The sequence below is a fragment of the Budorcas taxicolor genome, chromosome 19 (genome assembly GCF_023091745.1).
Source record: "Budorcas taxicolor isolate Tak-1 chromosome 19, Takin1.1, whole genome shotgun sequence".
Lineage (NCBI taxonomy): Eukaryota > Metazoa > Chordata > Mammalia > Artiodactyla > Bovidae > Budorcas > Budorcas taxicolor.
Window position 1 is genome coordinate 55,222,895 of NC_068928.1, and position 26,962 is coordinate 55,249,856.

At 56.7% G+C, this 26,962-nt stretch overlaps 2 protein-coding genes and 1 non-coding gene across 3 annotated transcripts in view; 1 reads left to right on the forward strand and 2 right to left on the reverse strand.

Moving 5' to 3' along the window:
- Positions 1 to 3,285: 3,285 nt before the first annotated feature.
- GALK1 (galactokinase 1) lies at positions 3,286 to 10,171 on the forward strand. The gene is made up of 8 exons (XM_052658317.1): positions 3,286 to 3,503; positions 4,231 to 4,420; positions 4,857 to 4,976; positions 5,169 to 5,304; positions 5,414 to 5,595; positions 9,545 to 9,695; positions 9,778 to 9,940; positions 10,036 to 10,171. The coding sequence occupies exons 1-8, from the start codon at positions 3,339 to 3,341 to the stop codon at positions 10,105 to 10,107; spliced, it is 1,179 nt and encodes a 392-aa protein (XP_052514277.1). The 5' UTR covers positions 3,286 to 3,338; the 3' UTR covers positions 10,108 to 10,171.
- Positions 10,172 to 10,369: 198 nt separating this feature from the next.
- ITGB4 (integrin subunit beta 4) overlaps positions 10,370 to 26,962 on the reverse strand; it is a 32,120-nt gene continuing 15,527 nt past the window's right edge. The window contains exons 22-41 of the mRNA XM_052657234.1: positions 26,822 to 26,880; positions 26,661 to 26,684; positions 25,214 to 25,362; positions 24,948 to 25,127; positions 23,993 to 24,141; positions 20,156 to 20,360; positions 18,843 to 19,000; positions 18,322 to 18,502; positions 18,056 to 18,193; positions 15,712 to 15,894; positions 15,491 to 15,622; positions 13,734 to 13,913; positions 13,089 to 13,325; positions 12,786 to 12,944; positions 12,270 to 12,419; positions 11,555 to 11,743; positions 11,310 to 11,465; positions 11,060 to 11,224; positions 10,856 to 10,963; positions 10,370 to 10,734 (exon numbers count right to left, since the gene is read on the reverse strand). Of these exons, the coding sequence (XP_052513194.1) occupies positions 10,595 to 10,734; positions 10,856 to 10,963; positions 11,060 to 11,224; positions 11,310 to 11,465; positions 11,555 to 11,743; positions 12,270 to 12,419; positions 12,786 to 12,944; positions 13,089 to 13,325; positions 13,734 to 13,913; positions 15,491 to 15,622; positions 15,712 to 15,894; positions 18,056 to 18,193; positions 18,322 to 18,502; positions 18,843 to 19,000; positions 20,156 to 20,360; positions 23,993 to 24,141; positions 24,948 to 25,127; positions 25,214 to 25,362; positions 26,661 to 26,684; positions 26,822 to 26,880 (3,042 nt within the window). The 3' untranslated portion in view covers positions 10,370 to 10,594. The remainder of the gene's footprint in view (positions 10,735 to 10,855; positions 10,964 to 11,059; positions 11,225 to 11,309; positions 11,466 to 11,554; positions 11,744 to 12,269; positions 12,420 to 12,785; positions 12,945 to 13,088; positions 13,326 to 13,733; positions 13,914 to 15,490; positions 15,623 to 15,711; positions 15,895 to 18,055; positions 18,194 to 18,321; positions 18,503 to 18,842; positions 19,001 to 20,155; positions 20,361 to 23,992; positions 24,142 to 24,947; positions 25,128 to 25,213; positions 25,363 to 26,660; positions 26,685 to 26,821; positions 26,881 to 26,962) is intronic.
- Positions 21,718 to 21,789, reverse strand: TRNAA-AGC (transfer RNA alanine (anticodon AGC)). The gene has a single exon. It is a non-coding gene; the product is annotated as a tRNA-Ala (tRNA).

Consider the following 26,962-nt stretch of genomic DNA (forward strand, 5'->3'; position numbering starts at 1 on the left):
CAGATATAGCAACCATCACCACTGTAAATTTTAGAATATTTTCATCACTACAAAGAGAAGTTGGTATTCTTACTTATCACCTCTTATTCTCCCATTTCTCACAGCCTCAAGCAACCGGTAATCTACTTTCTGTCTCTTTAGATTTGCCTATTCTGGACATTTTTGATCGATAAAATCATACAATTTGTAGTCTTTTGTAACTGGCTCCCTTCATTTACTATGTTTTCAAGGCTCATCCATGCTGTAGCAGGTATCAGAACTTCATTCTTTTCATAGCCAATAACATTCCACTGGGACTTCCCTGATGGTGCAGTGGATAAAAATCCGCCTGCCAATGCAGGGGACCTGGGTTTGATCCCTGGTCCAGGAAGATCCTACATCCCACAGAGCAATTAAGCACATGTGCTACAACTACTGAGCCTGAGCTCCAGAGCCCTCAAGCTGCAGTTACTGCGCCCACACACCCTGGAGCAGGAGAAGCCCCCGCAAAGAGAATCCCAGGCACCGCTACTGAAGAGCAGCCCTCACTCTCTGCGGCTGGAGAACGCCTGTTTGCAGCAACAAAGGCCCAGCACAGCCAAAAATAAATAGCTTAAAAAATAATATTCCATTGTATAAGCCACATTTGTTTATCCATTTATCCCTTTTGGATCACTTCCACTTTGGCTAATGTGAATAGTGCTGCTGTGAACATTAGTATACAAGTTTTTGTGGGGACACACGTTTTCAGTTCTTTTCAGTGTTGGTCAAACGATAACTCTACAATTAGCACTTTATGGCACTGCTTGTTTTACATTCCCATCAGAAGTGTATGAGGGTTTTGATTTCACCGCATCCTCACCAACACTTGTTATTTTCTGTCTTTTTAAAAAAATTTTTAGTCATCGTAATGAATGTGAAGTAGTATCTCATTGTGGCTTTGATTTTCATTCTCTAAATGACTAATGATGTTAAACATCTTTTCACATCTTCTTTGGAAGAATGTTCAAATCTTCTGCCCATTTTTTTCTAGCTTTTAAAACTTTTCTTTATTGATCCCCAGGACTTATTATTAATCTTTTCCCCCCCTCATTTTAAAGTTACCTTTTTCCTATTGTAAGATTTTTTTTTAAGACTCAGCACTTTATTTTTTATTTATTTATCTTTTATTTATTTGGCTGTATTGAGTCTTAGTTTTGGCCCATGGGAACTCCATTGCCTCATGTGGGATCTCTTGCTGTGCTGAGGGCACAGCTTTTGAAAGGACAGGGCACAACTTTTGAAAGAATGACATAGCCAGAGGACACAACATAAACCAATTAGAATTAAATGGATCCAAGATGGCAGACAAGTCAACTTGATTTGATTCCCAATCAGCAGGCTAAATGACACACCCAGAGACTCCAGGATGGTTCCAAGGCCAACCATCAAAAGACCAAAAAGTGGATAATGGCCCAATTCCTGGAAATCTCTATCCCTTCCCCCAAATAGTTGAAATAATACCTCATTCAGCCTATGAAGTTACCCAGCCCATAAAAACTAACCATGCCACTTTTCAAGGCCACTGCACTCGCCTTCTGTAATGGCCCATACTCTTGGTTAAGTGTCTTTCTCTCTGATCTGAATAAATCCACATCTTGCCTATCACTGTCTCTCACTGAATAGCTTGTGCGATGAGAGATCAAGAACCTGAGGTTCATTAGGTCCTGAAACCAGGTCTGTGATCTCAGTTGGAAGACCATGGGTTTTGGCTGAGTTCAAGTTGCAGCCACGTGGGTTCAAGTCCCAGGCAGGGTTTTGACTGGGTTTGAGTCCCAGTGCTGTCGATTCACTCATGTTGACCCTTTGTGACCCCATGGACTGTAGCCTGTCAGGCTTCCCTGTCCATGGGATTCTCCAGGCAAGAATACTGGAGTGGGTTGCCATCTCCCTCTCCAGGGTTGAGTCCCAGTACACGGATTTAAGTCCCAATATGAGGTAAACTGTTTCAATTGCAGCACAAGAGCTTATTTTTCCCCCCTTCATGTGGGTTCATTGGAGAAGGAAATGACAACACACTCCGGTACTCTTGCCTGGAAAATCCCTTGGACGGAGAAGCCTGGTAGGCTACAGTCGGCGGGTTGCAAAAGAGTCAGACACGACTGAGCAACTTCACTTTCACTTTTCATGTGGGTTCATACAAGGTGGATTCTTAACCACTGGACCACCAGGGAAGTCCCTTTTATACGTTCTTGATACAAGTCCTTTAAGTGTATGATTTGCAGCTATTTTTTCCCATTCTGTGAGTTGTATTTTCACTTTTTTGATGGGGTCCTTAGATGCACAAAAGTCTTTTACTTTGATGAAGTAGTTTGCCTATTTTCCTTTTGTTGCTTGTGCTTCTGGAGTCATATCTAAACAACCATTGACTAAGCCAACGTCCCAGAGGTTTACCCTTATGTTTACTTCTGCTGCTAAGTCGCTTCAGTCGTGTCCGACTGTGCGACCCCATAGACGGCAGCCCACCAGGCTCCCCCGTCCCTGGGATTCTCCAAGCAAGAACACTGGAGTGGGTTGCCATTTCCTTCTCCAATGTTTACTTCTAGGAGTTTTCAAAGCTCACTTCTGAATGCTCTTGGGGCAACTTCTGAGCAGATCCCTAGCTACAGCCCGGGCCACAGCCCTCCACAAAGCTCCCCTCCCTAATTTCAAACAGTCTGCTTATATTTCAGCCTTTCCCTTCCAAGGTTTCCTATGGGGTGGCCAACTGTGGACAGGCTTGAAGGTTTAGGATGCACGTTGGTGAGAGAGATGTCACATTCAGAACACCAGACTCTGGGCCCATCACTGCCCACTACCATCCTCCTTACTGCTCCATTGCTAGGAGCTCGGACAGCGGGTCCACTCTAGGAAAGGAGCCTATAGAAAGGGACTCCACTAAACTCGGGCAGTCCTTATCTCTATGTTGATCGTCTGGCCACCCTCTTAGAGATTCCTGATCAGGGGTTGGTGACCTCTGCAGGACTTTAGGACCTGGAGAGCCCTTGGGGAGACCCAGGTGTACTGGAGGCCACCTCTGTAGCTCTGGCTGAGATAGACGGCTGGATGGGTGTGACACAGAGGCCAAGGAAGGGCAGTTCGGATCTCCCGGTCCGGCCAATCCCCGCCGCGGTGGGCTCCCAGCGATCCTTCCCGAAGCCCGCCGCCAGCCCGCCCCCTCGCCCGCGGCCGGTGGATTGGGCCGGCGCGCCGGGCGGGGCGGGGCCAGTGCGGGCCGGTTTTGGGCGGTGCGAGCAGCTACTGTGAGCCGACGCCGCGCGGCCTCGCCCCAGCATCCCCCGCTACCCGACTGCACCCGGCGGAGCCGCCGGGAGAGCGTCATGGCCGCTTCAGAGCAGCCCCAAGCCGGGGAGCTGCTGGTCAAGGCCCGGAGAGCCTTCCTGGAGGAGTTCGGAGCTGAGCCCGAGCTAGCCGTGTCGGCCCCGGGCCGCGTCAACCTCATCGGGGAACACACGGACTACAACCGGGGCCTGGTGCTGCCCATGGTGAGGGGTTGGGCGGGAGGCGCACGCGTCCCGCGTGCACCGTTGCGCGGTCCCCTCCGAACTTTCACTCCCGCCGCGTGTGGGGCCCGAGCACGTAGACAGGCCGTCGGACGGGTCATTTCCCACGTCGGGAGGCAGGAAGGCGGGAATCCTCTAGGAAGTAGGCCGTGTACCGCTGATCCTCGCCATCTCCCTGGGAGCCTCCTCACGGTGTGGGGGGATGCGGAAGGGGGGTCTCAGGGGTAGATCCGGGCGAAGTAAAGACCTAGGCTACCTGGTCCAGACCGTTCGATTCGCAGAGGAGGCTCAGAGAGGGCTAGTCATCTGCCCAAGGTCACACAGGGGCGATTGGACTGCCTTAGCCTGGGGCCGTGTTCATCCCTCGGTGCAGCCTGGCAGGTTGAGTGAGTACAGTGCCTCTGAGGTTGCCTCCAAATGGGGAAGCGCCAAAAGGAGTTCTTCTGTTGTTGTTTTCCCTGTTGAACTCTCTCTCTCCCCCTTGCGTCACAGCCAGGAGCCCACGCGCAGGGCAGAGTTCAGATCTGCACTCCCGAAGCACTGACTCTTCGCTGGGACAGGACTCAAGCCCCCCCAAGGCCTGATGAGCTGTTAGGCTCTTCCCTGGGACACTCCACATCCCCTTCACCTGGAGCCAGGAGGCCAGCTGCTGGTCTGTCCCAGGCCCCCTGGTGTTGGGAGTTTTGCATACTTTTGTTTCTCCTGCCAGGCTCTGGAGCTCCTGACGGTGCTGGTGGGCAGCCCCCGCTCGGATGGGCTTGTCTCCCTCCTCACTACCTCTGAGGATGCTGACGAGCCCCGGCGGCTGCAGTTTCCCCTGCCCACAAGCCAGCGGCCACTGGAGCCTGGGACCCCTCACTGGGCCAATTATGTCAAGGGAGTGATTCAGCACTACCCAGGTATGAGGCCTGGGGCTGGGTCAGATTCCTGCCTCAGCCACAAAGCCCAGTAGCTCATCTGATCCGCTGTGGCTAGGGGTGCAGAGTAGAGATTCCCCAATGGGCAGATGAGGAGACTGAGGCCCCCAGAGGTTCCAGAACTAGCCCTGGTTTGCCCATCCCACGATTGGAGGAGCCAGGATTCAAACCCCAATGTGTTGGTCTCCAGAGCCCTGAATCCTGCGAACTGGGAGACTGTGTCTCAGGACCCTCAGGGTGGCCGGGTGGAGGGTAGCGGACCCCTTGGCCCAGCAGGTTGGTGACCTCTGACAATTGAGACACATCCCCCAGCAGCAGCTGCCGGACAGTTGCCTCCCTTTGCACCAGAACGCTTTCCCTTCTAGTGTTCATCCTCCCTGGTGGCCCGTCTTACCGTCATCCATTCTTTCCCCTGCAGCTGCCCCCCTCCCTGGCTTCAGCGCAGTGGTGGTCAGCTCTGTGCCCCTGGGGGGTGGGCTGTCCAGCTCGGCGTCCCTGGAAGTGGCCACGTATACCTTCCTACAGCAGCTCTGCCCAGGTACCTCCCAGCCCCCACCCAGCCCTCCTTCCCCGAGGTCCTGTGATCAGAGCTTCCTACCCCAACCGTGGCCTTGGCGGGGTAGGTGGGGAATCTCCCTGGAACGTCCCTGGAGCTACTGCTGCTCCCACCCGTCGACCCCCTAGTGCCCCCTCCCGGTCCCTAGCCTCCCCACCTCGCCCTGTGCCACAGACTCGGGGACAATAGCTGCCCGGGCCCAGGTGTGTCAGCGGGCTGAGCACAGCTTCGCAGGGGTGCCCTGTGGCATCATGGACCAGCTCATCGCACTGCTGGGGCAGAGAGGCCATGCGCTGCTCATTGACTGCAGGTCAGGGGCTCCCCTTGGACCTCCCACCTCATAGGAGCTCCTGGATGGAGCCTGCGCGGCAAGCAGATGCCCGGCCTTGTCATCTCCCCGCTCTCCATCTCCGCCCCAGGTCCCTGGAGACAAGCCTGGTGCCACTGTCGGACCCCAAGCTGGCCGTGCTCATCACCAACTCCAATGTTCGCCACTCACTGGGCTCCAGTGAGTATCCCCTGCGGCGGCACCAGTGTGAAGAGGTGGCCCGGGCGCTGGGCAAGGAGAGCCTTCGGGAGGTACAGCTGGAGGAGCTGGAGGGTGAGTGGAGGGTTGGCTGGGTGCGCTCTGTCCTGGAGACTGCTTGGCACCCTGCGGGGGCTGCTGAGTCGGGGCGGGGTGGGGTGGGGCAGGGCGGGGCCTCAGCTGGCTTTGGCCCAGATGTGCTTCCTCTCATCTCTTGGAATCTCTGCCATGCTTTGCCCACTCCTGATATGGCTAACGTAAGACTGCTTGATATCTCGATATCGTTTTTTATAATTTAAGAATTAAATATGCACTGTGGAAAATATAGAAAAGGACAAAGAAGAAAATAATAAGCTATAAGATCGCTACCCAGAGATAGCCACTAAGCTTTTTTTTTTGGCTGCACTGGGTCTTTGCTGATGTGTGCAGGCTTTCTCTTGTTCCGGTGAGCAGGGGCTACTTCCTTGTTGTGATGTGTGGGCTTCTGTTGTGGAACACGGGCTCCAGGCACTCGGACTTCAGTAGTTGCTGCCCATGGACTCAGTAGTTATGGCGCATAGGCTTGGTTGTTCCCTGGGATGTGGAATCTTCCCGAATCAGGGATTGAACCCGTGTCCCCTGCATCGCCAGGTGGATTCTTAACCGCTGGACCACCAGGGAAGTCCTACTATTAGCATTTTAATATATTTCCTTTAATGGTCTTCTGTACTTGTATTTTCTTTTTAAAAAATACTTTAAAAAATTTTATTGAATTATGGTTGATTTACACTGTTGTGTTGGTTTCATCATCTGTATTTTCAAAGTTGCGTAAACACAGTGTTGCTATCTGCCCTTTTGTCGCCCTTAACTCTCTCAGTACACTTCCTATACCGTGAAAGGCCGGTCATCAACATAGCTTTCCCCCACCCCCAAAAGTTTACTCTTAAATGTACAATAGGTTCCAAGACAACACTTCATTGTAGCTATAGGTGGCAACAGATGTTAATGGCAGGGAGTCCAGATGTTTAAACAGGAATGGAACTAAGAACCATCATTGCCTCAGGCACAAGGAATGTTTTTTGGCCAGATTTCTTAATTCCTCCTGTGGGCAGGGGGCCTTTTCGCTTTGGCTTTTAGCTCCTCCTCCGGTTTGTGTTTGAATGCCTTATCTTCCTCGTCCCATCTCCTTGGCTTGCTTCTTGGGCTGCATCAGGGGCTGCTTCTTGCCACCTTTGAGGTCTGACATGGTGCCTGCCACCCCTTCCCCAGACCCTGCCGCTGGAAGCGATTTTTTTTTTTGGCTGCCTGGGGCCTTAGTTTCGGCATGTGGAATCTTTGGTTGCTGCATGTGAACTCTTAGTTGCAGCATGTGAGGTCTATTAATTTCCCTGGCCAGTGAACATTCCTTGGTTCCAGGCCCCCTGCATTGTGAACACAGTCTTGGCCACTAGACCACCAGGGAAGTCCCCATCAACATGGCTTTTTAAAGCTACTGTAGCATTTCAGCATACAGGTGCCCTTTAATTTACTTAACCAGTTTCTGATAATCACATCTAACACCACGAGGGATGTTTTTATACATAATTCTTTCTCTGCGTTTTCCTCCTATTTTCTCAGGATTCGATTGTTTGGAGTAGGATCACAGGATCAAAGATAATGTGTATTTTTAAGTTTCCAGATATACATGGCCAGGAAGATAGTCTGTTGAACAGTTTAAAGGTCATGTAAACATTAACTCACTGAAGTCTCTCACAACTCTGTAGGACAGATAACACACTCATCTTTAAAAAGGTTTCATTTATTTATCACTTTGGGCCGCCCTGGGTCTTTGTTGCTTCGCCTGAGCTTTCTCTGGCTGCAGAGATCCGGGGCTGCTCCTGGCTGCAGTGCTCAGCCTTCTCACTGAGCTGGTTCCAGGCACGAGTGCTTCGGTAGTTGCAGCTCCTGGGCTCTGTAGCTTGGGCTCAGTAACGGGTGCACGGGCTCAGTTGCTCCACAGCATGTGGGATGGATGTTCCCAGACCAGGAATCAAACCCTGGCCGCAGCACTGGCAGGTGGAGTCTTATCCACTGCACCACCAGGGGAGTCCCTCTCACTTTTTTGTGATGGGATGTACAGTGAGTGGCAGGGCTAAGACTTGATCCCAGGCGGATCAGCTCGTCCTCCTACCTTCGGGGCCAGGCTGCTGGCCTTAGGAGCTGCCCTCCCTGGCGGTGTGGGGCCCATCCCAGGGACCATCTTGTCCTTCTTGGTGAACCATCAGCTTTAGGCCTGCCCCACCTGCTCTGTGCAGGTGCCAGTGGTTGAGCTTTTTGCCCTTGAGCACTTGTGCTGTTTCTCCCCTCCTCCTCGGCCCTTCCATTCGCCCCCCGCACCCCAGCCCTGGAGGTTTCCGTCTCCCTCAGGAACCGTGCTTCTCTCTGCCTGCCTTTCTGTCCTCCGCCTGCCCCCCGCCTTCTGCTTTTAAACATGCCCAGTCTTCTAAAATCCTCATATGGGGTCTCCCTCCTATGCCAGTCCTCTGGGAAGGGTCCCCGATGCTCACAACCCCCATTTTCTCCTCTGTGTGCATCCTGAGTCGCTTCAGTCGTGTCCGACTTTGTGACCCCATTGACTGTAGCCTGCCAGGCTCCTCTGTCCATGGGATTCTCCAGGCAAGAATACTGGAGTGGGTTGCCATTTCCTCCTCCAGGGGATCTTCCAGACCCAGGAATCAAACCCACGTCTCCTGCATTGGCAGGCGGGTTCTTTACCACTCATGTCACCTGGAAAGCCCTTTCTCCTCTCTCCTCATTTCTGAATCCTCTGAACCCAGCAGCCGGTCTCCCATGCTACCTGGTATGACAGCTCTCCCGGGGGCTTCCCACAAAAACCTGGGGGCTGCCCTCTCCACCCCCTCAGTGCTGGATCTGCTTGGTCAGAGCCCTGTTCCTCCTCCCGGGCCTGCCCCAGGCTTCGTCCCCAGCTCAACTCCAGCCACCACTGCCCCACTGAGGACTCAGATGGGAGTCTGACCCCCCATTCCCACCTGGGGTCCTGGAGCCTTCACCTGGCCCTGGTGGAACTCATCCTTCTCCTGGGCACCTCTCCCCTGACTTCGCCTTGTCTGTTATTTCCTCACCCCTGTCACTCCCGTTTGAAACTTCAGAGTCACCCCTGAGTGCTTCCTGGCCCCCCAGCCCCTCGGGTCTCTGACCTCTTTCTCCTCCTCCCCTTCCTCCCCACATCGGGCACCTCCTGGTCTCTGACGTTAATAGCCACCAGCTGGACTCCTGGCGCCCACCTCTCCCAGCGGGGCCCCTGCCCAAGGTGGTCACTTTTGTCAACTAGAGCTCAGCTCTGTCCCTCCCCAGAATCTCACTGGCACCTGGAATTAAGTTGCGAAGTCTCCTCAGTGTTCAGGGCTGCCCTTAATGACTCGGCTGGCTGTGCCTGCTTCAGCATTAGCCAGTTGGACAGCCTGCTGGTTCCCTGGGGTGTCCCAGGCAGGCCTGCGCTGTACCCTAGTTCTGGATTCCTGGCCCTTGGAGGTTTCACTGTTAGTCCAGCAAAAACACCAGCAGGACTTGTCCTTTCTGTTCTGTCTTGGCCTCTGGAAGGCAGCAGTGTCCCATTCGCCAGAGAAGCAGAGTATGGGGCTCAAACGGCTGTTTATTGAGTACCCACCGTGTGCCAGGCACGCTGGGAGCTCTGCATGTGTCTGCCTCACTAAGTTCTCCCCACATCCCAAATGAGGTAGGTCATGCCCCTTTTTTTGGCCATACTGCCCAGCACATGGGATGTTAGTTCCCCAACCAGGGACTGAACCCATGCTCCCTACAGTGGAAGCTTGCGGGGGGTCTTAACTACTAGACCCCCAGGGACGTCCTGGGTACCCCCTTTCATAATCGAGGAGGTGAGGTCTGAAACCTTGCTCCCCAACCCGAGGTTCCACCCACAGCTTCATCAGAACCAGAGTGGAGATGCCCTGGGGCCAACGGCCTGGAGTCCACAGGGGCCCAGAGGCTATGGGTGGCAGGTCGCCTGAGCTGCTTTCCTCCCCAGCTGGCCGGGACCTGATGAGCACGGAGGCCTTCCGGCGGGCAAGGCACGTGGTGGGTGAGATCCAGCGCACGGCCCAGGCGGCGGCCGCCCTGCGCCGCGGTGACTACAGAGCCTTCGGCCGCCTCATGGTGGAGAGTCACCACTCGCTCAGGTGAGGCCCCTGGGTGCCTGACCCCCCACGAGCACACGTGTTGCAGCTGGGGCTGGCTCCAGGCTCCGTATTCTCTCCACAGAGATGACTACGAGGTGAGCTGCCCGGAGCTGGATCAGCTGGTGGAGGCCGCGCTCTCCGCGCCGGGGGTTTACGGCAGCCGCATGACGGGCGGTGGCTTCGGGGGCTGCACGGTGACCCTGCTGGAGGCCTCCGCTGCTCCTCGGGTGATGCAGCACATCCAGGTTGGCAGTGCTGGAGTAGAGGGGAGGGGAGGGCAAGGGAGCAGGAGGGATGGGCTCCCGGGGCCCCCTGAGCTCAGACCCCCATCCCCCGGCAGGAGCAGTACCGCGGGACCGCCACCTTCTACCTCTCCCAGGCGGCTGACGGCGCCAAGGTGCTGCGCTTATGAGGCCCTCACCGGGACAGCACACGGCGGGCCTCCCCTCCTGTCTGGGTGCTCAATAAACTTGTATCTCTGACTCTGATGCCTGCCTGCCTCAAGAGGTGTATGTGTGCTGGGGCATCAGAAAAGGGGGGTGTGAGAACCACTCCCTGCTCTGGATAGGGCCTAGAGACATGGTCAGGGCAGAGCCAAGCAGTAGCGAAATCCTTTATTATAGTGCAGAACAAAGCCAAGCCCTTGCCATGCTGGGTCCAGCTCTTTGGTTACAAAGGGGCTGGGGCCTGGGGCAGGGGGTGCAGCCAGAAGGGCCTTCCGGGACCTCTGCCCCCTCCATGCCGTGCAGAGGACACTGAGCCCCTGCACTGTGGCCAGAGGCAGCGGCCTTGTGATCAGCATGCGGCTGGGCCGGGCCACCAGGAGTCCAAGGATGGAGTAGCTGAGGCAGCGCCTGGGGAGGGGGTGGGGCGGGGTGTGTGTGTAGGGTTGGGGGAGCTCAGGTCTGGAAGAACTGTTGGTCCATGTGGGTGCTGAGGGTCCCACTGGTGGTCAGCGTCCGGCTCACAAACTCCTGTGTCACATGCCGGGTGAGGGAGCCACTTGCTTCCAGGTGCTGGGAGCCCAGGGTCAGTCCATCTGCAGGGGAAGAAGCGTTGAAGGACCTACCCCTGGGTCCTGACTGCCCCCCCCCCCCGACCCCTTCCTCTGTTAGCTCTGTTTCCTGGGAAGAGCCAGGAGCCCCCACTGGGCAACTCACCCAGTAGGAAGGGCTCAGTGGTGCTGGAGTGGGTGGTGATGCTGCTGTATTCCCCTGATGCTGGGTGCTGGAAGAGCCCCAAGTGGCCGCCCAGCTGTGGGAAGGGTCCTGGAGAGAGTGGGTGGGGGCGCAGTTAGAGGACGGTGCCAGGAGAAGGTGTGGCCAGAGAAGGGGTGGGGCTGGGGAAGGGGCAAAGAAGCCTGCCTCCATCCTGGGACTCGATGGTGATGATTCCTTCACGCTCTGGCCCGAAGCCTTGGGTGGTCTTGGCCTGCACCTTGAACTTGTAGGGCACGTTCTCGCTGAGGCCGGGCACGGTCAGCCGGCTCTCGGGGCTGTCGCCGTCAACCAGGAATGTGGTGGCTGGCTCTGGGCAGGGAAGATGCCTTTCAGCCTCTGCGGCTCCCTGTCCACACCCCCCCCTCCCTGCCCCCCAACCCGGGGCGGGCAGCACCTCCTCCATGGGCCATCTCACACGTCACCAGGTAGCCCAGAATGTCGCCATCCGGCCTGCGGGGCCGCTCCCAGCTCAGCTGCAGTGAGTCGGGGCTCAGGGCAGTGAACACCAGTGGGCCCGGGGCACTGGGTGTGCTCAAAGTGAAGGCGGAGCCTGGGGGCAGCCGAGGAAGCTTGTCAGGGGACAGGTGGGTACCTGAGGGCCAGGCGGGGGCACCTGCGGGGGTGGGGGTGGCAACTCACCCGGCAGGGGGCAGAGCGGGCTCTGCGGGTGCACCTGGGACTCAATGGTGATAACACCCTCGCGCTCTGGGCCCCAGCCCTCCTGGCTCTGGGCCCGCACGCGGAACACATAGGAGTGGTTGGGCAGGAGGTCTTCCACCACCACCGAGGTCTGGCTGGGGCTGGGGATGTTGAGGCGATGCAGCTCACCTGGGTGGGCGACGGGGGCAGACAGCAGAGCAGCCTCATTCCTCATCCCTAGCCCTGGCTTGATCCTGCCCCTCCCCTAGGCCACAGCCCAGACCTGGTCCTCGCCCAGCCAGGACCGGCTGTGGTTGGGGTACAGGTCGGGGCGGCCTTGTGTGGTGTGGTTGGCGGTTCAGGTTGTGCACTAGACAAGGAGTGAGTGGAATCTGAAATCTCATCTGTGTATGATAGCTGTTCATGGGCCCAGGTCATGCCTGCCCAGAAAAGGGCCACTTCTCATAGGCCCAGCAGAGAGGCCCTGGGTCCCTAAGCAAAACCTCGCGGGGAAAGTGATACGGAGCGAGGCCCAGGGAGACGGATGAGGGTGCAGCGGAAGAGTGGACGCAGTGAAGGGGACAGTGGGGGGCTCGGAAGGGAAAAGGCCCTCTCAGGCAGGGGTGGCAGCGGGGGCATCAGTGGTCAGGCGGCTCGGCTGGGCTCCAGACAGCCTGAGCCCCTGTGTGTCAGCCCGCCAGCAGCCAGGCCTCACCGCCGTTCAGCAGCTGGTACTCCACACTGTAGCCCTGCAGCGCACGCTCACACTGCGGCTCCTGCCAGCTCACTTTCAGAGACGTGGGTCCGAGGGCGGAGAACACCAGGCGGGTGGGCGTGTTGGGCACGCCCGCAGCCAGGCGGGAGCCTGCAGATGGGGGAGGCCACAGTCAGCCCCCAGCGGGGGTGTCTGGGCAGGAGGCCCTGGTTCTCAGCCGCACCTCCCCGACTGCTGGCCCGGCAGCCCACTCAGCCCTGCAGCACCCTCTGTAAGCCACCCAGTGCCTCCCCACCACACTCAGGGTGGGTGCGGGCTCCGCCTGAGTGGCCGGCCCCCCACCCTCCTCAGCTGGCCTAGCCCCAGCCCAGCACCCCAGGAGGACAGCCACTTTAGGCACCAGCATGGATGTGGATGGAATGGAGGGTGAGGAGGCATGGGCAGTGCTGATGGTGGGAGGATGGTGACATGGAGCCGGAAGGCCATGGAGATGCAGGACGGCCACCCCTGTACTACCTGGGCCCCACGAGGGCGCTGCTGGCTGCCCAGCCAGGATTATAGAGTCTCTTGAGTCCTCGGAGTGGGGGGCCCCGTTCATCGGAGCCCGACTCCGGGACCCCAGGGCCCAGGACAGTGGAAGCCTGTTCCTCCCGTGTTCCCAGATGGGAGGGAGGCCTAGGGCAGGACAAAACACGAGTGAGCCGGGGCGGGTGTGCGTGTTGGATGGGGGGCAGCGTGGGACAGCAGCCCCTGTCCCGCCTCCAGGAGCTGGAAGAGAGGAAGGACTGGCCGGAGGGCCGGGGAGGAGGTGGCACTCACTCTGGGAGGAGAGGGAGGTGAGGGTGGAGTAGTCCCTGGGCAGCGTGGCCGAGGGCGAGTGCTCCGTGCGCGTCAGCGAGTGGTAGTCCCGCGTGAGGGTGGACGAGGTGCTCAGCACGTGGTGGGACAGCTGCGGGCTCAGGTGGGCGCCGTGGGCGGCGGTGCTCACGGTCATCCTGTGCAGGGAGTTGGCGCTGCCAGGGAAGGCAAAGTCCATTCGCCCGTTCACCAGGTGCTCTGCGGGGACAGGGCAGGGTCACTCCCACAGGCCCGGCTGCAGACCCCGGAGCCCCGAGGGGCGGGCTGCTGCAGCCCTGGGAGTTCCGGGGGTTACCTACCTACGGGGGGGCCCCTGGCATCAAAACACCCAGCCTCCCTCTGCCCACCAGGGACAGAGGCCCCTGGAGGAGTCCACAGCCCCCCCAACACCCGCAGGCTTCTGGAACGCAGGTCCCCTAGCCTGGCAGGAGGCCCCCACGGACCCGACCTCCGCCAGGGCCTCACAGCCCCAGCAGTCGGCCCCGCCCTGGGGAGAGCCTACACGCCTGCCCTGGGGTCCCCTGGCTCTGGGGTCACCGGGCAAGGCAGCCTGGCTGCGGTGGGCTCTGGCTGGAGCCGAGGTGGGTGCGGGTGGGTGCCGGTCACCTCCCTCCCCGCTGGCGCCCCGCGCGCCCCCATCGGCGGTGCCGTCTCCCGGGGGCCCGGAGTCGGAGGAGCGCCGGCTGCCGGCGGACAGGCGCGGGATGAGCTCCGGGGACAGCCGCCACGTGACGCGCCGCAGGTCCAGCTCCTCCCCCAGCAGGGGCTCGAACTTCCAGCCGCAGCCTTAGGAACAACGAAGGGCCGCGTTGGCACCGCCAGGGGGCGCCAGGGGCGCGGAGAAGAAGCCGGTGTTCCCCCGGCACTGCGATCTGGGTGTGCGGCGGCAGGCGGGACCCTCAGCCCGGAGGTGTTAGAGGGCGGTCTGGGCCGCAGCTGGCGAGGGAAGACCCTCTGGACCAGAGCCCTGGCTGTGCCTCGAGCCGTGAGGCCTCTGCTCTGAGCCTACATCCCCTATGGATGAGGGAGGGAGTGATGTCTCCCCGGCCTGCCTCCCAGCGTGTTCCAGCCGGCGGAGTAGATGTGTGTGGTGCCGACAAGCTGAGGAACCTGATTCATACCAGCTGCTCTCTACTCCAGACCCTCAAAACCCTCAAGACCCCTGAACCCTAGCTTGACTCCATGGAAGCCTGATGTAGGTAAAGAAGGATGAAAATACAAATCCTGGGGCTTCCCTGATGGCTCAATGGTAAAGAAACTACCTCCCAATGGGGGAAAAACAGGTTTGATCCCTGGTCTGTGACAGAACCAAACTGAACTGAACTGAACAGGGAAGATCCTGCATGCCGCGGAGTAACTGCTCTAGAGCCCAGGAGTTGCAACTACTAAGCCCTAGAGCCCGTCTTGCTCCACAGTAAGAGAAGCCACCGGGATGAGAAGCCTGCATAGCAATGAAGACCCAGCACAGCCGAAAATAAATTATATAAAAAGGAAATACAAATCCTGGTGGATTTTTATTCAGCCTAGTATGATTGGCATCCCATTTCACAGATCAGAAAACCGAGGCAGAGAATGTATGTGATTCATCTGAATTCCCACAGTGGTGGTTTAGTCACTAAGTCCTGTCCGACTCTTGCCCCATAGACCCCATGGACTGTGGCCTGCCAGGCTCCTCTGTCCATGGGATTCTCCAGGCCAGAATACTGGAGTGGGTTGCCATTTCCTTCTCCAGGGGATCTTTCCAACCCAGGAATTGAACCCAGGTCTCCTGCATTGCAGGCAGACTCTTTACCAACTGAGCTACAAGGGAAGCCGTCCGCAGTGAAGCCAGAGCTAAAATAGACCCCAGGAGTCCCAGTCGGGGGCTCTTTGCATCACACTGTACAGGAATCCAAGAGGGAAGTGGAGCAGGGCCAGTGCAAGGAGCACTGCTCTGGGGGCCCCCAAGCCAGTCGCTATTCTGGGGCTCCTGGACCAGGCTTGCCTCCTCGCCTGTAGCCCTGTCCCTGGGAGGTGTCCTGGGTGTCCTGACTCCATGGCACAGCTGGTGAGCCTTCCACTCTCACAGCTGTTTCCAGTCTCACGTGCACGAGCCCGTGTGCATGTGCCCCAAACCCATGTCTGTCTGTCTGTCCTCACACAGAGACGTGCACACCAGTCCTATGAGCTATGTCGGCTTTGTCCTTTGTACCCAGAGCCAGAATGGTGCCTGTCAAATCGCTGATTGTGCAGAGAGGGGACTTTCAGTCTTGATCTTCTTGCCCAGTGGTCACTGGCCCCTTTGCTGTCTCTGGACACCAGCGACAGCCCAACCCTCTACTCAGGACCCCCACCATCCTCACCGGGATCCCCGGCCCACTCACCGGTGTCATCAGAGACGCTAGGCCTCTGGCTGCCGGCCGGAGAGCGGAGCACGTCATCGCTGTACATGAGGAAGCTCTCGTAGTCCTCCCCACTCTGGGCGTCCACGATGGGGATGTCAGGGATGATGGGGACTGCGGGGTGGGGGGGAGGTGAGCCAGGGCCCAGATCTCAGGCCTCTGCCCGTCCCTGTCCACCCTGTGCCTCCCTGCCCCCTGCTCACTGGACATGGGTCGCTTGGGCTGGGTGGCCAGGTTGATGATGGCCTCCCGCTCAGGCCCCCAGCCTGCCCCGTTGCGAGCCTTGACTGTGTAGCGGTACGGCTGGGACTCGCGCAGGTTCTCAATGAGCAGCGTCCGCTTCTTGGGGCCGTCCACCAGCACCTTCTTCATGGGCCCGATGGGTCCTGGGGCAGGGAGAGTGCCTCAGGGGGATCGTCTAGCTTCCAGCCTGGTCCTGGTCTCGGATGCCCCAGGACCATCACGCGGCCCTTGAACTGCACCCAGGGGTCAGGGGAACAAGGCAAGGAGCGAGGAACTGTTGATGCCCAGCCACGGGCCAAGCCCTGACAGGTGTGACTGGCTTAGAGAAGTGTCACCAGGGCTCCACGGGGTTCATCGCTAAGTTGAGTGGCAGAGACACACTAGACACAAGTCAGCCGCGTGTCACCTTGACCCGTTGGTAAAGGTCCTGCATTCACGTGCATCTGTGCGAGTCTGGCTCCAGAGCCAAGAGTGCCCTCACCACCTGGGCCTCACCGTCCCCAACCAAACCCCAAATACTCTGTTGGGAAATCCAAAGTGGAGACATCTGGGGACTTCCTGGTGGTCCAGGGGCTAAGACTTTGCTCTCCCAATGCAGGGGACCCGGGTTCAATCCTTGGTCCAAGAACTAGATCCTACATGTTGTTGCTGAGCAGCCAAGTTGTGTCCAAGTCTTTTGCGATCCCATGGACTCTCGAGGGATCCCATGGATCCCTCGAGGCTCTTCTGTCCGTGGGATTTCCCAAGCAAGAACACGGGAGTGGGTTGCCATTTCCTCCTCCAGGGGATCTTCCCAACCCAGGGACTGAACCCAGATCTCCCACATTGGCAGGTGGACTCTCTACCGCTGAGCCACCAGGGAAGCCCCAGATCCCACAGGCCACAACTGAAAAGATCCTGCGCGCCACGATAAAGACTGATCATCCCGCATGCCCCCACGAAGACCTGGCACAACCAAAACAATAAATAAAAAATATTTTAAAAGTGGAGATATTTGGGCACTTGCCAAGGCTGCCCTGGCCACCTGGGCAAGGATGGGAGGAGAAAGGCAGGCCTGATCCTGCAGCTGAGGACAAGCCGAGGCCTGCACGAGCCGAGTGCGCCGGGGTGGGATGGAGGTTGCACAAGAGCCAGGAGCAGAGGGGAGGCAGCTCCCCCACACCCAGAAGGGAGGACACACAGCCCTGGGAGGGGGAAGGAAGAGACTCCAGGCTGCTCTGAGTGAGTTACAGTGCCTAGGGGCCCCAACCTGACAACACGGGGCTCTCTGGATGATCAGAAGACATCTCAGTGTCCGAGGGGTCCAAAGAAGGGCTCTCAGGGAAAACCCCACTTGCAAAGTTTGATGCTGTCTGATAAGAGAATAGCTGTGCTCCAAGAACTGGCTGATGTTGGACTGTCTGCCTGGGGGAGGCCTCTGAGTGCTGAGGTGGGGTCCACCCTGTCGCATCTGTCTGCCAGGGGGAGAAGGGAAGGGGACCACCCCAAAGGGCTGATGCCCTTGGGTCAGGAGGGCTTCCTCACACGTTTGTGAGGCAAGAGCTAAGACTGTGGGCCGGAATCATCAGTCACGCCTGGTTAAGATTAAAGACCGGGCCACAAAAGACTTCCGGAGCCAAGGTGTGACGTAGCGGCTGAAAAGGTTGTGCTTGGTCGGCCAGGTGAACAGAGCAAGGAGCCTGAGGCCCAGAACAATCCTGCTGCCCTCTGCCCTGTTGGGCCACCTGGGAGTGCTAAGTCTGACCCACTTTAGGGTCCACAGGTTGTATCTGGGAGTGGGAAGCTCTCCATCCCTGGGATGGACTGAACACGTGAGGACGCAGAGAGGAGGGCCCTGTACCAGGCAAGAGTGGGGGACTGAGTTCCCCTGAAAAGTTTTCCATCCTGACAAGTGCTGGGGTCATCTCTCCCTTCCAGGACGGGAGAAAAATAAAGAGTTCTGCCTAGTGCTCTGGCCTAGGGCTGCCAGATAACACGTTGCATGAAATGTACTAGAAAAACTGTTTGAAGTTCAGGGCGTCCTCTGCTTTTTATTTGCTAAATCTCTCTACCCTGACCTGAAGACACCCATGTAGAATTGAGCCACTCTCGTTAACCTGCGTGGGCAGGCACTCTGGACCTGTGACCCCACTGCACACACATAACCTCAGGCCTTCCATCCTCACCTGCCCTGGGAGCTTCTGGGCTCTGCTTTGGAATGCAACTAACTCAGCCCAAACCTGACCACAAACCTAACGATGCCCCCAGGCAACCAGACACACCCCCTCCCCTCCCTGGAGGCAGAAGGGGAGGGCAGGCCCTTACGGTTGTCCTCATTGACCAGGCCGTAGCAGACCTCATAGGCTGTGATCTCGCCGTTGGTCTCTGCTGGCTCGGCCCAGCTCAGCTGGGTCACAGTGGAGGAGACGACGTTGAAGGCCAGACGCCCGGGCTCACTGGGCACTGGGTGGGGCAGAGGGGGTGCAGGAAGAGTGCTGTCAACAGCGGACAAGAGGGCAGAGTTCTGGGTGGGGCCGGGGCCGGGCAGGCTAGCATCAGGGTGGCCAGGGATGGACGTGGCGAGGCCTCACCTTCCTGGTGGGTGCGACAGGACACCGGGGAGCTGTAGGGGCCCTCGCCCTGCGCCCCGTAGGCGCACACCTTCATCTCGTAGTCGCAATATGGGTACAAGTTGGTGAGCTCCACTGAGGGGACCTTGCTGTCGAGCAGGTGGGCTTCAGACTCGGAGTCGCCCTGGATCCAGTACTTCACCTGTGCCCAGGGCAGGGCTGGTCAGCGGGGAGCAGCTGGCAGAGCCCACCGTCCCTCCGCTGAGCCCTGCCCTGACAGTCCCGTGGGCACACAGATGTGGAGGGATTGAGTGCCCTGCCAGGCGCACGCAGCAGGGCTGGCCCAGAGCACAGGTGTTTCTGGGTTCTGGGGGCCACATTCCAGGGACTTCTTCCTCCCTCAGGGGCTGATAGGGGTTCCCCACCCACTGAGGCCAAGCATGCCCTCTCCTCTCCCTGGGGCCCTCTCTGGCCTCGGCGGGCCCACCTCGACAGTGTGTGCCCGGCCTCCCATCCACCTCCCTCGTCACCCCCCACCTTACCCGGTACCCTGTTGGCTTGCCAGGAGGCGGCAGCCAGTTGAAGTGGATCTTCCGGGACCCGGCAGCCTTGGCATTGGGATTCTGTGGGGCACCCAGGTCGCCCCGGGGTGGTGGGGGTGATGACACAGTCTGGTTCATTACGTTCCGGTCCAGCTCATCTGCAGAGGGTCAAGCCAGGGCAAGGCAGTCAGCAGAGACTCCTCTCTGGCTTTGAGGGGGCAGGAACCCATCTGCACCACCAGGGGGCACCAGACGCACAGTTAAACACCAAGACTCCTTCCCCTTCACATCACATCACATGTATGGATATGAGAGTTGGACTATAAAGAAAGCTGAGGGCCAAAGTATTGACGCTTGTGAATTGTGGTGTTGGAGAAGACTCTTGAGAGTCCCTTGGACTGCAAGGAGATCCAACCAGTCCATTCTAAAGATCAGTCCTGAATGTTCATTGGAAGGACTGATGTTGAAGCAGAAACTCCAATATTTTGGCGACCTGATGCGAAGAACTGACTCATTTGAAAAGACCCTGATGCTGGGAAAGATTGAAGGCAGGAGGAGAAGGGGACAACAGAGGATGAGATGGTTAGATGGCATCACCAACTCAATAGACATGAGTTTGAGTAAACTCTGAGAGTTGGTGATGGACAGGGAGGCCGCGGTCCATGGGGTCACAAAGAGTCTGACACGACTGAGCGAGTGAACTGAACTGAACTGAACTGAACCTTCCCCCTGCTTCAGGGGGACCCAGGAGGGTCTCCAGAGGGATGAGGGCTTGCTCTCTTTGTCCCTTTGGCAGCCAAGGCATGACCCACAGGGAACATTTTCTCCTCCAACGCCCTTCCTCTCTCCCCTACCCCAAGACTCCTCCTCCGCCCCCATGGCAAACCTCTCCTCCAGGGTGGGCTCACAGGCCCCACTATACTGGAAGCTAAGGGCACATAAGAAGTGTTTCACCCCTTCTGAAACACTTGCATTTTAGCTTGAACTAAGGCTGAAGTCAAAGGGTTAAGGCTTAATGGTGGGATTCCCAGCCAGCGGCAGGCCCGTGGCCACATGACCCTGGTCTCTCTGATTGAGAGCAGGTTGCCAGATAAATACAAGATGCCTAGTTAAACTGGAATTTCACACAAAGATACTTTTTAAGAATAAGTATATCCCAGATAGCATATGGGATATATTTATACTACAAGTTGAGTTGTTATTTATCTGGGATTCAAATTTAACTGAGCATTCTGTATTTTTACGGCTGAGACTTTCAAGAAGCCCCAGCCCTCCCTTCCCACCTGCTTAACCTGACCCCAGGCTCTGGCTACCTCGGTCCCCAATGATGACAGTGGCAGACTGGGGCTGGCCCAGGCGGGCCCCGAACTTGGGGTTGCTGAGTTGGATGTAGAAGCGGCGGGTCTGAGGGCCCCGCAGGAGGGAGTCCATCTCCTGCAGCTCCAGCAGCTTCACCTGCAGCTCCTTCCAGGTCTCTCCAGGTTGGAACAGCAGCTCACCCTCCATGGGGATGTAGTCCTAGGAATGGGAAGGGGTCAGAGTTGGAGCAGGCCTGGGAGACGAGCCAAGGCCACATGCTCCACCCCCATCCCACAGCCAATGCAGAAACCCTCACGCACACTGTCCCACATGGACACGGAATGGCTCCTGTTTATACAGCACCTCTTGTGCATCAAGTACTTTACAGATATTAGCTCGTTTCTTCCTCAGGGCAGAGTGAGGTAGAGATATTACTGTCCCCATTTTACAGATCAGGTAACTGAGGCACACAGAGGTAAAGAAAGATGCCCAAGTTCACACAGGTAGTTGTGGTGGAGCTGGGATTTGAACCAAGGCACAGAGAGACAAGGATGCAGATACAGGAGGGTCCCACACAGGCAGGCACTCAGCCAGGGGAGCTGAGATTTGCAGGCCTCACCTCGGAGGGAGGAACTCTTCCCCACCCTGGGGCTCTGAAGTCTGAATCCCACCAGCCCCCCGGCCCTGCTTCCTGGGTGGGTTGCTTCTATTACCTCCAGTTTTTATTTTTCAATGCCCTAGAGCTTTTTCCTGAACATCTTGGGATTAAGTCAGAAAACAAAGATCATGGCATCCGGTCCCATCACTTCATGGGAAATAGATGGGGAAACAGTGGAAACAGTGTCAGACTTTATTTTTTGGGGCTCCAAAATCACTGCAGATGGTGACTGCAGCCATGAAATTAAAAGACGCTTACTCCTTGAAAGGAAAGTTATGACCAGCCTAGATAGCATATTGAAAAGCAGAGACATTACTTTGCCAACAAAGGTCCATCTAGTCAAGGCTATGGTTTTCCCAGTGGTCATGTATGGATGTGAGAGTTGGACTGTGAAGAAGGCTGAGCGCCAAAGAATTGATGCTTTTGAACTGTGATGTTGGAGAAGACTCTTGAGAGTCCCTTGGACTGCAAGGAGATCCAACCAGTCCATTCTGAAGGAGATCAGCCCTGGGATTTCTTTGGAAGGAATGATGCTAAAGCTGAAACTCCAGTACTTTGGCCATCTCATGTGAAGAGTTGACTCATTGGAAAAGACTCTGATGCTGGGAGGGATTGGGGGCAGGAGGAGAAGGGGACGACAGAGGATGAGATGGCTGGATGGCATCACTGACTCGATGGACGTGACTTTGAGTGGACTCCGGGAGTGGGTGATGGACAGGGAGGCCTGGTGTGCTGTGATTCATGGGGTCGTAAAGAGTCGGACACGACTGAACTGAACTGAACTGATATGGGGCAGATGGATTGCAGTGTGTGTAGGGGGAAGCCTTTTCACATGATTCCACTAGGTGGCACTGTAAACTAACATTCAGATTCTTTGCTAATAGTCCGAGCCACCAGGGAAGCCGAAAAATGTAAGGATGGAGGTACTGGGGATTGAACCCAGGGCCTCATGCATGCTAAGCATGCGCTCTACCACTGAGCTATACCCCCAGGCATATATCTGTATACACATACATATATATACATCTGTATAGAAAGAGCGAAAGCAACTATCAACAATGGGTGAATCTATGTCAAGAGTAAATGGGTGCTAATTTTATTAGTCTTTCCATTCTGCTGTAGGTTTGAAGTTTTTCAAAATAAAAAGTTGAGAAATATTTAAAAATGTTAAAAAACATAGTTCACTACCAAAGGATCTTTATAAAGGGCTTCCCTAGTGGCCTAGATGGTAAAGAATCTGCCCGCAATGCAGGAGACTCAGGTTTGATCCCTGGGTGGGGAAGATCCCCTGGAGAAAGGAAAGGCAATCCACTCCAGTATTCTTGCCTGGAAAAATCCCATGGACAGAGGAGACTGGTAGGCTGCAGTCCATGGGCCACAAAGAGTCAGACACGACTTAGCGATTTAACACTTTCACTTTTTCACTTTCAGTGACGTTATGGTTGTACAAATTCCTTTTTGGAATTTTTACTGGGAGCATTAGAGCAGTAATGAGAACTAGTCCTACCTATAAAAAGAAATAAAGAATAGGGTGTTTGTGCACACTTGCTCTCATGATTGCCAAGTGGGCCTGCAGGCCAGTGCGACTAACCTTTATTACTTTTGAGTGAAGTTTTGTTTCGTTTTTAATTTTGGGCCACACTCTGTGGCATATGGAACTTCCCCAAACCAGGATCGAACCCATGCCCCCTGCAGTGAAAGCGCAGCATCTTAACTACTGGTCCAAGAGAAAAGTCCAGTGAAGTTTTGATATGAATACTTTTAGTTTTAAAATGTTGGTAATAGACATAAAATAGATAACTAATAAGAACCAATGGTATAGCACAGGAAACTCTACTCAGTACTCTGTAATAATCTATATGGGACCAGAATCTGAAAAAGGGTGGATATATGTCTATGTTTAACTGGTTCACTTAGCTGTACAGCAGAAACACAATATGGTAAATCGACTGTATGCCAATAAAAAAATTAATTTAAAAAAATTGGTAATAGGGAATTCCCTGGCAGTCCAGTGGTTGCTAAGTCGCTTCAGTCGTGTCCGACTCTGTGTGACTCCATAGACGGCAGCCCACCAGGCTCCCCTGTCCCTGGGATCCTCCAGGCAAGAACACTGGAGTGGGTTGCCAGTTCCTTCTCCAATGCACGAAAGTGAAAAGTGAAAGTGAAGTCGCTAAGCCGTGTCCGACTCTTTGCGACCCCATGGACTGCAGCCCATCAGGCCCCTCCATCCATGGGATTTTCCAGGCAAGAGTGCTGGAGTGGGATGCCATTGCCTTCTCCAAGTTCAGTGGTTAGGACTCTTCAATTTCACTGCCAGGTCCCTGGGTCCAGGTTTGATCCCTGGCTGGGGGACTAAGATCCCACAAGTCACGCCATGGCCAAAAAAATCAAAATACACAAAACGTTGGTAATTAATTTAGAAAAACAGACGTATAAGCCAAACTAAGCACGGACATGGCTGTTGTCTGAGAGTGATTAAGTTGCGAAAAAGTTGACACCAGCCCACCACGAGGCCCTCCCTGCCCTGAAGGATTGGTCCTGTGGCCTGGCCGACAGAGGGCCTGCCTGGGGACAAGAAGGCCAGAGTCTCTGGGCCATGGCAGAGGGGACAGTCTATTTCTTTGAAGAGTGTCTGGGTGGGTCCTGGAATGTTGCAAGGGGGACACGGATGGTCTGGACATGAGGAGGCCTTATTCAGGGCATCACTGGCCTTTTTGGTGAAAGTGAAAGTGAAATTGCTCAGTCCTGTCCGACTTTTTGCCACCCCATGGACTGTAGCCCACTAGGCTCCTCTGTCTATGGGGTTTTCTAGGCAAGAATAGGAGTAGGTTGCCACTTCCTTCTCCAGGAGATCTTCCCGACTCATTTGAAAAGACCCTGATGCTGGGAAAGACTGTGGGCAGGAGGAGAAGGGGACACAGAGGATGAGATGGCTGGATGGCATCACCAACTCAATGGACATGAGTTGATGATGGACAGGGTGGTCTGGGGTGCTGCAGTCCATGGGGTTGCAAGGAGTTGGACATGACTGAGCGACTGAACTGAACTGATGCCCCTGCTGCAGGGTGGCAGAGGGAACGTGTCCCTGGGAGGCCAGCCTGTGGCACCACCAGCATCCAAAGACCCAGGATGCCGCTGTGTCCGGCCCCCACTGGGCCCTTGGGATGTGCCTGACCTCGTGGCAAGGACTCACCCGGTTGCCCTTGGCGGTGTTGTCCTGAGTGCGGTAGGAGACCTGTGACTTGCCGCTGTCCAGGATGCGCCGGACCACAGGGATGCGGGCAACGTGCTCCCCGCTGCTGAACAAATACTCGGGCTGCTCAAACGACACGATCCCGCTGGCTGCAAGGAGCCAGGCGCTGGTCAGGGGTCTTGACCACAGTCCCCCTTTCAGCCCCTGCCCTCCCTCTGGCCCAGCCCAGCTCAGACTTCAGGACTCTGCTTATCACCCCTCACCCCTCTGCTGTCTGGGGAGGGTGGACAGAGGGGCTGGAAAAGTCTTCCAGGAAAAGTTGACAAGGCTGGAACAGTGTCCAGCTGACATCCTGGAAGGGTCGGGGCAGAGAAGGGAGGCCAGGCAGCGGCAAGACCAAAGATGAGGGCTGAGACCAAGGGCCGAGGCAGAGCAGGCCTAAGTCCTGCGGGAAGTGGGGAGGAGGGGTCAGCGACCAGAATAGACCCTCTGGACACCGGAAGGATGGTTATCAACAAGTCCAGTTTCCCCAGGGAACTAGCAGGGAAGGCAAGGTAGGTGACGGTGGTGTGACGCCTTGCCCGCCCTCTAGGTAGGCCTGGGCAGAAGAAGCCCCAGGTCCCTTCTTGCTCTGATGTCCTGGCATCCTGGGGACCCATTCAGTCTCAAGTTCAAAGGCCACAGAACAAGGAGAGGGTCGTGGGACGGCTCCAGGAGAACTCAGTACCCTCTGGTGATGATAAGAGAAGCCCCACACAGAACACTTATGAGAGAGGTACAGCCACACCCCCCTCACAAGAGCCTAATACCCATTTTGCAGATGGAGAAACCAAGGCTCAGAGGTTGAGTTGCTTGCCTAGGCCACAGGGCCAGGTCCCACTTCCGCTTGGATGTGAGGAGAGACAAGGGTCCCAGAGTCCCCTTTGGGTCCCCGGTGGCCCCCATCCTGACCGACCTTGCTCCTTGATGATGGTGATATTGACCAGGCGGCGTCCGAGGGTGGCGGTGCCCACGGGCACATCGATGGCCTCCACCAGCAGCTGCTTCTCGTCGTCATCCTCGGGCCGGATAAACAGAGGCACCCGCACGTCCACCAGCTCCACGCCCTCCTGGAACTCCACCATGCCTCGGGCGTCTGGTGGGGAGCCATCAGACGGGGGTCAGGGGCCCGCATGGGGCTGGGAGGTGAGAGGGAGCGGCACAGGGAGCCTGCCCACCTACCCTGGTCTGCAGTGAGCGTGTAATAGCCAGGGGCCACCTTGAGCTCATGGAAGGCCCCCTGCTCCACGTGCTTCTCTGTCAACTTCAACAGGGCCTGCTTGGCTGAGCGGGGAGCCATCAGCACCGTGTCCACAATGGTGTGGTCCTGCCTGGGGGGCGGGGTGGGTGGGGAGTGTCAGGCCACCTGGGAGGCTGCCACGCCCCTCCTGCCTGTCCTCTCTGCATCGGGGCACAAGATTCCAGGCAACAAAAAGCATTTTTTTCAGAGCCAGACAGACGCAGAGACCCGGCCTGGCCCCGCCACCGCCCTCTGCAGCCTCAGGGTCCTTATCTGTGAGAGGAGGCTCCTCTCCCTGCCCACCTCTCCCAGAGAGGCTGATGACGCACACATGGAGGCAGGGCAGCAAAGATGCCAAGGGGACAGGCCAGACTGCCTGGCTGCAATCCTGGCTCTTCATCTTAAAAAAATTTTTTTTTTCACCCAACCATATGGAAATTGAACCTGGTCCCTGGCAGCCAAAGCCTGAGTCTTAACTGCTGCCCCTGTGTTGAGCTCAATCGTGTCCGACTCTTTGTGACCCCATGGACCGTAGCTCGCCTGGTTCCTCTGTCCATGGAATTTTCCATACAAGAATACTGGAGTGGGTTGCCATTCCTACTCCAGGAAATCTTCCAGACCCAGGGACTGAACCTGTGTCTTTTGTCTTTTGCACTGGTAGGCAGGTTCTTTACCACTGAGCCACCTAGGAAGCTTTAACTGCTGGACCACCAGGGAATTCCCCTGGTTCTATCTTAATGGCTAGGTAATCTTGGGTAAGTTACTTAACTTCTCTGATCCTCAGTTTCCTCAACTATACAAAGGGCATGGCAATGATACCTACTTGAGTAAGAACCACACACACGAGTCCTTAAAACAAGGCCTGGCCGGTGGTCAGCACTCAAAGTGCCAGTCTCAATGGTTCTTACTGACAGCGATGTGCCCAGTGAGAGCTGGGTTTTGTCTTCTTGGTATTGAACCCCACCCCACTCTTCCCTGGGGGGTCTGGGACTCGGGGTGGGAGCTGGGAAAGAAGTGTGTCACCCACAGGACCATCTAGTTAGTAACCAGCGGTGCCTCCAGGATCAAGGCTTTTGGCCTCAGAGGAGGTCTGGCTCTGGGCACCGGCCGTCCCTGGTACCGGGTGGGGGCTATTGCCCGTGTGAGGCCAGGGACTGGGTTGGCTCGTTCCCCTGTGGGTTCCTTGTTCTCATACAGGGGCTGGCTCTCGGTGAGGGCTTCATACATACGGGTATGTGTTCAGTGAAGGTCCTACCCCAGGACAGACCTGGACAGCCCTCCTCTCCCATGGGGCGGAGATGATGGAGACGGAAGTGGGGATGAGGGAGGTGGGGATGGGGGAGGTGGGACTTGGGGCTGGTACTGCCCACCGATGTGTCTTCAACTCACTTTTTCCCAGCGTTGGGCTGCTGCCTGTGGGGGACAAAGTGAAGACCGTGAGCCAGAAGGTCCCTAGGGGGCAGGGATTGTCTGCTTGGGAGAAATCCCCTGGCGTCAGCTATGGGAGCAGTGCCCCACCCCCAACCCCACCCCGGGCGCCCAGGACCCACCGGAACTTGGTCTGCTGGAGGCTGTGAGCGCCTGAGATTTGTCGGTACACCTCGTTCAGCTGCCGGGCAAGGGAGGGCTGTGAGGCTGGGGCCCTTGGGGAGCCCCTGCACCCCAAGGACCTCCTGGGTGTGGCTGGGGGC